Source organism: Athene cunicularia, assembly GCF_003259725.1.
Source record: "Athene cunicularia isolate RWA chromosome 3 unlocalized genomic scaffold, athCun1 chr3_part1, whole genome shotgun sequence".
Classification (NCBI taxonomy): domain Eukaryota; kingdom Metazoa; phylum Chordata; class Aves; order Strigiformes; family Strigidae; genus Athene; species Athene cunicularia.
Genome location: NW_020799097.1, coordinates 63,153,186 through 63,165,927, shown reverse-complemented (window position 1 = coordinate 63,165,927; position 12,742 = coordinate 63,153,186). Strand labels below are relative to the sequence as shown.

Sequence of the window (12,742 nt, the reverse complement as noted above, 5' to 3'; positions counted from 1 at the left end):
TTTGTTGTCTTCTGGAGAACTCACTGAGCAAGTGATGTTTTTCTAACCAAGCCTGAATTTTTTTTAGTCAAGCCTGAGCTCTGACACAGATTTTTCATGTTATCCTTAGTCTTACTGCTGTGATCCAAGTGGCCAGTCGTGTCTAACTTTCAATCTATAAGGATAGTTGAGGGAACTATCATTTACTTTACTGGTTACCAGTCCATGCATGTGATACACTGTGTTAATGGGTTTGCCAGAGCTTTCAACACATGTGTGCACAAACATCTATGGAGATCAGTATCATGCTATCTTCAGAAGCTCAACTAGAACTGCTACAGTGTTGATCTAGTCTGTTTTGCTTGGGTACTTAGCTGCTTCAGTCTCAAGAAATAAGGCTTATTGTTTTTTTGAGGCAATAGTGGTGGGAAGAGGGTACTGCATTATAATAGAAGTTCCTGTGGATGCATTTTGGAGAGAGATTATGGAATAATAGATGGTATCTTGTCAGAATGCTCTCAAGCAATCACGTTGTTATAGGCTTGGAAACAACACAAAACTTCTTCCTGGGTTGTACAGGTAGCAGTCTTGCTTGGAATTCAGAGTTACAACTTAGTCCATTCTTTGGGAGTGTTTTACATCTTGATAATTAGAATGCATTAATATTTTTTTAATTGTTCCTTTTTTTCCATAAGGTGGATTTCTGGAAATGTGATCTGTTTTGAAAGTAGATGACCTAGAGTTGTTTAATGGTCATTCCCCTAAAAGCTTGTTTATGATACTCTTTGATTTTATGCTATATGCCTGATGTTTTCCCCCTCCCTCCATTTGCAGATCATCCAACAATACTAAAGGTTGATGACAGGCAACGGCTTGCTAGAGAAAGGAGAGAAGAACGAGAAAAACAGTTAGGTAAGGCCTATTCAATTCATCATTGCTATACCTGTCACATTACTTTTGTGAATCTATGAAAAATGGGCTGATTTCTTAAATTGTGCAAGGAAGCTTCACTAATGGAATTTTAAAGTTTTAGAATATCTTGCGAATTAAGATTAGACTACTTAACATGTTGAATGTATTAGTTATTGCCATAAAATAGAATTGCAGAATGTGTCTCCAATGCATGATTTGAATTTTTATGTATAAACTTTTTTTTCAGATAAAATCTTTATCAGGTGTCAAATAGCTGTGCTCAATTATCTTATAAAATGTCACACGTGCATGAGCATGTATAATACTGTTCAAGTGAATAGTAAAGGTGAATGTTACTTAACAAGCAGCTAGTGATGGGCAGTGTACTATGTGGTGGTGAGAGAATTACAGAATTATGTGAAGCCGAACTGATGGCTTTCTGAAAACTATTTGTATGTTTGGCTGCAACAACTTTCTGTGGCAATTGGGAGGTTGGGTTTTGGTTTTTTTTTACATGTTCACCCTAATTTCTTTGGATGCTGCATTGTCCTTACGGCTTGAGAAACAGAAGTTCTTTATTTCCATTTCCTAGCTTACATAAGTTTGTAGAACTGTATCATAACCCCAGCCAGAGTTATGCTGCTTTTTCTAACCCAGAGAGCCATGATTTATTGCCATCTAGGTCTTAATAACATTAATATCCTTCCTTCTTTACAGCACCTTTATAACATTGTACTAGCTATGCATGAATCACTATGGTTGTGCTGGAGGGGAAAAGGAGAGCTTTGGTTGTGGCTTGCTCAAGGGGATGACGTGACAGGGTGTTTGCCAGTCCGTAAAAAGCTGGTTCTGGAGTTGAGGTTGATGGTATGTATAGGCTTAGTTTCTTCAGGTTCCAGAGCAAATGGAGGTTACTGGCCCATTTTAATTAGTCATAGATGACACTTCCATGTCTCAAATGGTTGGTTTTTTTCAGGTTTGATCCTTGTGTAGTAGCAATGCTTTACTCAAGTGAAGAGAGAGATGTTTTCCTTAAGTTTTCCCTAAGTTTCTGATTTTTCTAGCTATTGATAAATAAATGTTACTGGAAGAACATGAGTTCTGAGAAACGTGTTATTTTGTGTGACATATTTTAAAAGCAACATCAAAGGGTAAGGTTTTTTAAAAATTGACATGGAATTTTCATTCCTAAATGGGAGAGTTCTGCATATCCTCATGATGTATGAGTGTATTGTGTGTTATTGCATGAAGAATTATTTTGAACTAACAAGAAAACTGAAAGTTGTGTTGTACTTTCATCTGTATATTTGTCAGCTACCATTATGAGTTAGGAGCTGTCTCTTGAGATTTGTGTTCCAGTACAGCAAAGCAATGATTTTTACAATGACATGCAAGCTCCATTTTTTTTTTTAGTGCGGAACCTAGATAATCAGTCAGTCATGTCATGTGAACCATAGCAAAGAAATGCTGAAGCTGTCTATCTTAAACATCATTGTATAATGTTGTTATATAAAAGTGTCTCACTGAAAATTAGAGTTGGATTTTGGTAATACTGGGACATCAGCCATGCAACAGTAAAGCAACTGAAGGAAGGAATTCTTTTTTTATGGAATTAAGTTGAATTTAAACTGAATTCCTCTCCTTTTGATTCAGGGGATTGATTGAGTTTAGTAAAGGCTTCTTTTTAAGCTGAAGTTGAGAACTTCAGTCACACCTCAAGTGGAATTATTTTCTGCTCCCAAAAAAAAGGTAGTGTTTGGTTCTGTAGGTACTGTAGAACTGGTAGTAATCTTTAACAATTCCATTTTGTACTTTCAGCAGCTTGAACTGCAGGAGGTCACATTATCCGTCTTTTCATTAAAATTAAGTTGTTAGAACCTTCTGTTGAGATCACGTGGAGTACCAATGTAATGTTTATTAGTCGGTGTTCTGATGTTACAGGAGGGTTGATTTGAGACCTATTTTTTTTCCCTTTTTGTTTACTCTCACGCTTTAATTTGTTTCAGGTTCCACTGTGCTGTAATAGATGTGGCTTTCACTGTGGTATGATGGCTTACTATGTGTTCTGCACTCCTGAGGATGTGCTTGCACCTGGCAGTTGTATTTTAGCAGTCTTACTTTACTTACCACACTTGGGTGTGTACTTTTTGTCTTTTTAATGAGAGTTTAGAGGGTAGGAAAGATGAGTGCTGTCATTTTTGTTGTCTGGATACATATAGCATACGTGTGGTTGGACTGGTGGTATCTACTTTTCTGGAGAATCACATTATGCTACTTAATTGAAAAGAATAAAAAGGCTTCTACACAAATGCCTCTTTCACCTTAGTATTTTCATGTCTAGTTTTTAAACTTTCTGTAGAAAATGCAGAAGACACACAGGAACTCATATGTTATTTCAGCTAATCACCCCATCAAAAAGGAAGGATTTTTAGTGCCTTCACTGTAGGAAAGGCATTGTTTTTCAAATGCCATCCCAGCACTTCTGAAAGCATAACTGTTTGGCTTTTTTTCTGTACAACTCATTTTCCATGGCTAATAAATGGTACTGGGTTTAGGTTTTTTAGCTTTATTCTTGGACTTGCTTAGGAATTGCTTAGTAGCCATGTTTCAAGTTTTTTATTCCCCTGACATTTGGTAATGTGTGTATTACTTGTTGATAAATGCATTCAGTGTGTTACTTGCTCTTTAATAATCATGGGTTTGTTTTGTGCTGTCTCTGTTAGCATTCTTTCCAGCAGTGCCTATGCATGAAGTTAAGATCTGTCCTTTAAAATATGAATACCAGATCTCTCTGTGTGAATCAATCCTCTTGGGTCATACAAGACAGGAGTCCCAAGAGGGATGGTGGTAAGTGAGGGTGATAGCTGTCAAATAGGGCTGCTCTTAGAGGGTGGATTGAAGGGAGCGGTCATGAGTCCCCTGGCTTCAGCTTGGCACTGTGGTTCCTTTGCATGTGTTAGGCTGACTAGCTGTGTTTGACACTGGAAGCTGTGCGAGACACAGGTCAGAACTGAGTTGTTTATGAAGGCAAACGTGGTAGGTGGCTTAGTCAAACTGGAAAAGTTTAAGAAAAGCTACTGCTTTTTCAGTAGGGGGGCTCCACCCTCAACTCTGCCATACTGATTGTATCTGTACTAGTAAATAAAACAGTGCTGAAGAGCCTTCCCCAGTGCTGAAACTCAACTGTGCCTGCTATTAGACTGTTATGATAGATCCTGACAGGGTTTTGTCTCCAGCCAACTAGCTGTCTCCTTGCTGATTCCCAGATAAAGATCAGGAATTCACAGGGGGGAGGCCCATGGGCTTTTCCTCATGTGTTGATTGAGTACTGTCACCATTTTGAAGGGTAGCAGTTTAGTATACAGGTGAAAGTTGTTCCATGAAAGTTGGTCTCTGGGCACGTTCCATTTATTAGCATAGACCTGTTTCACCATAACTGTAAAGAAAATTCAACATGTGTTTTTCAAAAGGTGCATTTCAGTCTGATAGCCTTAGTGGCCTAGCAAAGAGGACTTCTTGTTGTTACTTCACAATATCTCAGTCTCCAATTCCTGAGAAAACCATTTTAAGTCTTAGGTCTGTGCATGTTTTATCTACACTAATCCTGCTTGAAGACTGACCTTTTTTAATCACAATTATGATCCTGACAAGGACACATGGCTCATTTAGTTTCTAGCACTGGGAACAAAAGATGGTAATCCTGCCATCAGACTTAACTCTTCATTTAAGGAAATGTTATTAATCTTAGTTTTTAGAATATGTCTGAGTTTTTGGTTGACTAAATCCACTAAATTCTTAACAGTTACCATAAGCATTAAAATATTATTTTTAAAGATCACATTATGATAAGTATTGCTCTCCCATTTGAAAGTGATCGTTGGCAAAATATCACATTAATAAAATTTCCAAATGCTTTTCTGTCAGTGAATTCACTGTAGCTTGTTCTCTTCTCTGTCAACTGGAGACAGAATTTTATCTGACATTTCCAGATCCAGAAGCCCCACAGAAACTGAGAATCAGTGACCCTAGCATATGAATAATTTTGGGATGTCCTCAGAGGAATTGAGTGTCAGAGGGCTTTGTAAGGCAAGAAAACAATTTTTAAGGAAGATTAGCTTAAAAATTTCTGTGCTGAATGTCCTTGAGAGCATGGTTACTGCGGAAAGGTTGACTTAGAGAATCTTAACATTAACTTCAACTTTAATGACAGCTCTGAAGTTCACCTTCCAATTCATTCAGTCAGCCATTTCTGTGAAACATCCCCATTTCTAGGTATGGCTAAAGCATCACTGATCCATTTTTCTGCTAACTCAGCAAGGAGGTAATCACAGTCTCAGACAGTGCAGAGCTGGCAGTGAGGAAAGGTGAAACAGCGGTCAGAGGAGAAAGCTATTGCTGAGGTTAGTGCTGTGAAGTCAGAAAAGATAAAGTCTGGGAAGACTGACAAAGACTAGGATCTTTACACAGGTAAGCTGTCTGTCCAAGGTGGATGCAAAAGACAAACTGAGAAAGTGCAACGCTAGACTGATCTGCCTTTATATAGGTAGTAAACCAGAAGAAAGAGGACTAAAGTGAAGAGACAGCAGAAGGGACAGTAAATGAGGATCTGGGGGGGACATCCCTTGCTTCACATGGATAAACAGAAAGGAGAAGCTTTGACACTTAATGCTTGCCTCCCCTTTTCTCACAGCCTAAAACCCCTGCAAAGAATGGCTCTCTGTGTGCATGATCGGGGAAAGAAACTACAAAATTATTTCCACAAAATAAACGTGCGTGGCTTGCAATTAACATCTCCACATTAAATTAGTTAATTCTAGTGTAAAATTTATTGGTTTCAAGTCTTACGTGTCTCTTAATATTGGAATGGTTTTTTTCTTGATTGACCTTCTTTTGTGCTGTTACTTCAGAGGTGCCAGAAATAGAGTCTTAATTACATTGCTTTGTAATCTTAACCAGCATTACTAGTTTGCAAACAAGCAGAAGGTATTAACAGCATGTCCAGGGCTCAATTTCTAAATTTTGGTTTTATGCTCTAATTTTGTGTCCTTGTATCACATGACTGTGTTCAGATTTATAGATTGTACTAGGTAATAAGATAGAACAATGATCAGGCTGTAACTTTTCTTTGTTTTTTCCAGATTTAGTGTAAGTGTTCCCTATGCCATTTTAGTTTTCAGCATGCAGGTACTATTTAAGCAATGACCAAGCTTTCTTTGAATGATTCTTGCATGCTCTCACATGATATGTGTTATTACAAGGCAGAGAAGTATCATGAAGTTGTTAAGGCTCAGCCCCAAGAAAAACACTTTTCATTGGGCCATACCCACATTGGCTCAGCACTGGGCATAGCTCTTAGTGTAGTTTCTGGGGGAGGCATCATAAAAGTGGGTATTTTTCCCTTCCACATTCTGCTCTTCAAAGTTGATTGGACCATTTAGAAGCATCTTACATTTCCTGTAGGCTCATCTACTGATTCCTTCTGTCAAGGTATTTAATGTATGTGTGTCTATAAAACACAGCTTGCTGTGCTTTTAGCAGCACATCTAGGTATCCAGGCTAGGGCTTAATATTCCTAATTTTTGCCTTAGAGTGGGCTTTTTTAACCCTTGAGTGAACTTCAGCTTTTAGCCTAGAGTACAGTTTGTTAATTTCTGCCTGGGGTAGCAGCAATAAAGGTTTCTGCAAATAGGGACATGAGAATGAGATAAAAAGATGTTCCTTTAAGTTTTTTATTTTTCCCGAAGATAATATCATGTATCTAAGGACATTAAATTGTGTCACTGTATATACCTACCTACCTACCATGTAGATGGAAAATTCAAGCCCTTAAATTCATGCAAGAATGCTAGTAGTGCATATAGAAAGTAGTAAAACCTAAGCAGATTCTCTAATAAGGGAAAATGTAGGAATTGATACTTCAAAAAATTTAAAATCTAAAAGCAGGAAAGATTGTTTCCCTATCTACAGAAAAAGTTAAATTCAAGAAATTTTTTTTCTTTTTCTCAGAAAACAGATGTATCATAAATCGTGCTTTATGTACTAGTTAAATACTTGGTCCAAGCATAAAATTAGCAGCTTCTTCATGTTAACAGATGATTGTATATTTTCTGCTGCCTTTTGCCTGTAACTTAAAGATCATGGAAAGAGGTAACTTTTACATTTGTTTGAAATCAGATCTGTTTCTTTTGTTATAATTTATTCCAGCCTAATACTTCCATTTGCCTTGGTTAATCCATCAATAATGTGTTTCTGTTATTGAGCTGTCTTTCCTTGTCAGAAAAGTATGATTTTATCATCCCTTTTCTGAGGTGCAGAAAGCTGAAGATTAATCTTCTATCCAGACGTTTAGCATTGATTGTCTTCCCAGCAGTGAAAGTGTATGTGAAAGTTAACTCTTTTACATACCAAAACATAAAAATGTTTTCTGCCATTCTCTTCCTGAGTTCAGTCTTGAAAGTTCAAATATGCTATTTTCATTACTTTTTCTAAACAATGCGACCGGCTGAAGTTTATGGAAATCACCATAAACAATGTTCAAAAAAGGTCTAAGCATTTATATTAATGACAGAAAGAACAATCAATCTCTATGTCTTTTATAGGCAAATTAATATTCCAATGACATCAGTTAAGAAAGTTGTTGGGGTTTTTTTATTCTTTGCTTTTCTTAATTTCTCGTATCCTTCAGGAAGTGCTTTGTTTTCAACAGAGAAACAAAGAGCCTTTTCATGCTGGGTTGCCATTGTAAGCAGATTCCAGGCACAAAAGATCCAGTTGATCTCAGGATCTGTGAAATCTTTTGGATCACAGCAGTGGCTTATCTTGATATGATCTTTAGAGTCTGTACATTATTGATTACTGAGTTTTAAAAGCCAACATGCTGCAGCCAGATGGACTTTCATGAGATGCTACTAAGCTCCTTAGGTGTTCTCAGTGCTTTCAGAGAAAATGGATGTTTCAAAACTTCTGCAAAATGGTTTGATTGAATTCCAGTTTTGAACTACATCGTTTGGGTTACTTAGTGTGTTCAGGGTCCATGTAACAGGGTGTGTGCACTGTTTTCTGGCGGGTTCTTTAATTCATTTGTATAGCACCATGCTGACAGGATGCTTTAAGTGTCTAGAGTAGTTCCTATGTGAAGGTGGGTCTAACTCACTGGGCAAACATATCATGTTGCATAAGCGAACAATCTAGTTCCACTCTTGAATGGTTAGATAGGGAAGCTAAAGCTTATAACAAAGACCAAATTATGCATTTTTTGCATGCAATAAATGAAATGGACTCCAGACTTCCTTTTAAAAAGAGAATAGAGAACGATTCTAATTTTTTTTCAAGATCCATTTCTGTGACATTTACAGGTAGACAAATAATAAAGACTGTGAATTAAGACTAATTATTATAGTTTGTGCATGTTAAAATAAGTCCATAAAAATAATATCTCTTTTTAAAGTATTAGAAGCTCTGCTTCTGTATGTATCTGTGCAATGCGGTCTGCAGAACTGAAACAAATCAGTTAACCACTTCTGTATCAGAAATGAAACATAACAGCAGACTTAAATAGGAAACAATTCTGAAGATGAAAACTAGGAGGAAAACCTTCACAGGAGGTAATTGTACAGAAAGAACAGGAGAGAGTAATAACATTCTTTAGGAATGGCATTTAAGTTACTTAACATTACTGCAGTCTAGCACTAATGAACAGTTACTTGAGGAAAAAAGATAAAAACCTGGTGTTGAAATGGGAAAAATAATTAAGAATACACTGAACAACGCAATACTTTTAATCAAGTTCAGTTCAAATTGAGTTTTATGAAGTAAAATATTTCACCTGTTCAGGCCTTAAGCTCTGAGTGTCTCTTTCCTTCCTTTTGCATCTTCATGTGTAATCGGCATGATTTCCCAGCCTCACTGTGCCTTTTGTGAAAACTTCTGTCTTCAGACAGGTGTCCAGCATATAGTAATTGGTTCTGTTGGAGAGAGAATTAATTTTTGGAGAAAATACATCCTAAGCTAGGAGCATAACTTGTCAGAGAAACATGAATGTGATACTGCTCCACACAGAACTGCGGAGGTCTCTGAAGTTGAGTCAAAACCATTTGAATTTAATGTGTGTGGAATTAGGCAATAACTGAGAGCTTCGGACAGAGGCTTTCATAAATCTGTGAAATACAGAGAAGCCATATTCCGTAACCTTTCTTTTTAGCTGTAGTGTGGGTTTGAATTAGTCTGATGTACTAGTCTTGTGTCAACAAGGTGAAATGAGCTTCTCTGCATGTATTGCATTGACCTGCTGTTGAATTCAGCAGACTATGAGCCCTGTCTCTCTTCAGGAGAGCTCAGGCAGGCTGCACTGCCTAGCAATCCTGTTTCTGCCCCAAGACTTCCTCTGGCTTCAGAACCCCCAAAACCCACTCAGCAGCATGGCTGCTTACCTGTGTGCCCAGGTCTCCACTAGGACCAGCTGCAGCTAAGAGTAGTGGAAGAAAAAAGGCATGGAAGCAACCTGGTTTTAATCAGATGATTTCTTTGGTCCATCTGATCTCAGTCCTGTGAGCACACTGTCAGCATGAGGAGGAATGCAAACTCAGAGCTTAGAGGAGGGCAAGTGCTGCTTCTCTTGGTGCAGACAGTTAAAATGTTCATGAAATCTCCCCAAAACAGGTAAAACTTAATACAATTTTTAAATATGTGTATTTTGAATAGGGAGATCTGAAGTGGTCCTATCCTGTAATAAGTGCTAACTCTCTCTGAAATTTTCATCAAAGATTCAGGAGAAAGAAGGTGTTAACATTAAATGTGTGCAGTGCTGAATTTAATTATACACTTTATTCTTCTTCCCTTTAAGTGTAAGCACTTTAGAAATGTCTTTTGCTAGGTTTTAGATGGTATTAAAGATAAGAAGTTTCTTCTTCTTTTTGAAAAAGTAGGTGGTTGAAATTAACTGGATTGTTGCTTTTAGAAAATGTTATCCTCGTTGGCTGAAGAAGACAAGATAAATACATAAAGGGTGGAGAAGGTGGACTGAGCTCTTTGCTCAGTCTTCTCTGGACATGGGCAATAGAAAGATAGGATCGTGGTGGGTCGTGCAGTTTCAGGAGAAGGGTAGACCATAGTGAGAGTCATCTCTTCTGTCCATCCATTCTCTTAGTAAGATACTGGCTCCGAAGAAGCAGCAGTACATGAATGTTTCTGGTTTACAAATTAGTCTTGCATTTGGAACACCTGTTTGGGCTCTATTTTCTTGTGTTGTAAGGCTTTAATGTAGAAGGAGGAGGCTTTGAAGATTTCAGTTGGCCGGGAAGCTGCTTTTTCAGCCATATTTTGATATTTTCTGCTTTAATCTGCATTTACATTTTTCCTTCAAGTCACTTAATTAACATAGAACAGTCTTTCTATAAATCTTCCACTGGCTCTTGCATTAGTATTTGCCATTTGTAGGTGTCACTTCTCACACCTATTGTTAGTAATTATCTAAGCAACTGTACTATTCCTTGTTGCTGTAATTATTCTGGCTATGATTGTTAAATTTCCTGCAAACATCTGTCACTCATCTTGCCAGGAAGGTGTCTTAACAGTTGCTTGTAGCTGCTGAACAAACATCTCTGCTAGTTTGTATCCCACAGTAAAGTTAAACATGTTGTCTGCTTTTCTCAGCAAAGTTTTTGACATCTGAAATGGTAGAGAGCTGTTTTCTTAAGGGAGATACTCTACATATGAACTGGTCTATTGATGGTAGAGATTTTTCATGAGTTTGGTTATGCAGGTATGTAAGGTTTAGAGTGCAACCTAAATTCTTTACTAGGTGAAGTGGGATTTGATTGAGTAGACAGGAAAGTGCAGAAGGTGAGTCCTAGAGTTAGAAGAAGTGGTTGCAATGTTTGCTCTGAACACTTAAAAGCATTTGGGTTTCTTTGTTTTGGTATGTAGTTCTGTCAAACAACACAAATATCTCCACTAATTGAATAATTGAAGGTGGGCATTAATGTTCTAGAGTATATGATTATAACAATAGGCTCTCTCTTCCTTTTTTTTTTTATATAATTTTTAAATTTTTTCCCCCAGATTGAACTTAAAATATACTGTCTTAGTCTTAGGTAGAGAGTTCCCTTACATTGCTGGCCTTGGAAACTGAAAGTCTTTTTGATGCTTTGTTGTCCTGGTTCCAAATTGCTGCACTGTTATGAGCTCCTTCTGTGTACGGTTTTCTAATGTGGTTCTAGGTGATGTTTGTCTTGTGACCACCACATGCATACCTTCCTGCACTCCCATCTGTCCGTTTGCAAATATCCAAAGGTATCACATGTCTGGGATTTTTAAAAAGCAAGTAACAGGTTTTTTAAGAACATGAAAACTTCTGAGACCTGAAGCTTTCAAGACAGCAATGGAGACATGTCCAGAGAATGATATATAAATGGTTTAATGTGGACTAATTTGTGTCTGTGGTCCACATAGTACTTTAATGAAAATTCAGACCCTGATGGGGAGCAAAATTTCTCACATGGTGCTTCTTGATTTGTCTTGATTAGCACTTCTGAAACATGTTGTTCAGAACTATGCAGTAGTGGAGTTATGTGATGGATTAAAGTTCACTTTTATGCTGACTACTTTGCCATGTAATTTGTTTCCTTCTGGTCAGCTGTTGGTACAGCTAACAGTCCAGGTGCTAGAATTGTCATCCCAGCCACTTCTATCGTAAGAGATCTGTATTGATCAGTAAAGGTATATAGTGGTGATGGTTCTATCTTTCTTTTACAGTAAAAGATTACAGAGAATTATCATGGTTTGTACAACAGAAGCATCTTCACATTAAATATTTAGCTATTTTAAACTAACAGAAAAGCCTTTCTTCCATGTAGAAACTATACGCTCAAATAATTTATGTGGTGGTATCTTCATTTACTTACTATGAAATGAAATGAAATGGATGTGTGACCAGGGTACACAATATTTTAATCAGTGAGGAGAGATTAGGATATTATATGTGTTGTCTTAAGAAAATGAGTTCAAAAGTTTTTCCATTTCAAATTATATTAAAGACTTCATCACATATAGCATATTAATACTTTTATTTCTGATTTTTCTCACAGCTGCAAGAGAATCCATCTGGTTAGAAAGAGAAGAAAGAGCCCGTCAGCATTATGAAAAACACCTGGAGGAGCGCAGAAAGAAGCTAGAAGAGCAGAGATTAAAGGAAGAGAGAAGGCGAGCTGCCGTAGAGGAAAAGCGAAGGCAAAGAATAGAAGAAGATAAGGTAAGAATAAATGTCATGGAAACTCTTTTCAGCTTGCTTTTACCATAAGATACGGTACTATCAAACTTCTTTAAGAATTGATGGAGAGAATGCAACATAAGGCATGGTCAGTATGAGAGAGTGTGTGAAAGAGGATTTTAAACCTTACTTGAACAGATACTGCTTCTTAAAGTGCCCTTTATGGATCAAATGCAGCTAAGTTGAGCACGTGTGGTTTACAGTGTATAGCACTGCACAAACTCATGCAGAAAAATAGAAACTGGGTTGCTTTTATGTGGTTATCTGTTAATTCTTAGCCATTCAGTGTAAGGATAGCTAAGTATTAGTTGCCCTAACAAACCCTTTAAGAAAGTAACAGTGTAGTGAAATATGCTTTTGGATGATTTGTCTCAGTTAATCTGGGAACTAGGTGCAGTGTGACCCTGTGTAAGTCATCTCATCCTTGTGGGGTTTGTTGTTTCTTGTCTCTCCCAGTGTTCTACTATTTAGCAGGTGGGAGCTACAAGGTGGGAAGTAGCCCTAGGGTGTGTTTGTGTACTGGCTGCCGTAACAGGGCCACTGTTTTTTCTCTGAAGTTCTGCAGGTCTCAAACAGATCTTGCCT

The 12,742-nt window shown here is 37.5% G+C and overlaps 1 protein-coding gene across 8 annotated transcripts in view; it reads left to right on the top strand.

Moving 5' to 3' along the window:
• The window catches only part of MAP7 (microtubule associated protein 7), a 107,058-nt gene that overhangs the window by 58,084 nt on the left and 36,232 nt on the right, over window positions 1-12,742 (top strand). For all 8 annotated transcript variants that reach the window (XM_026844237.1, XM_026844234.1, XM_026844233.1 and 5 more), the window contains exons 3-4: window positions 814-891; window positions 11,976-12,139. In XM_026844237.1, coding sequence (XP_026700038.1) covers window positions 814-891; window positions 11,976-12,139 — 242 coding nt within the window. The remainder of the gene's footprint in view (window positions 1-813; window positions 892-11,975; window positions 12,140-12,742) is intronic.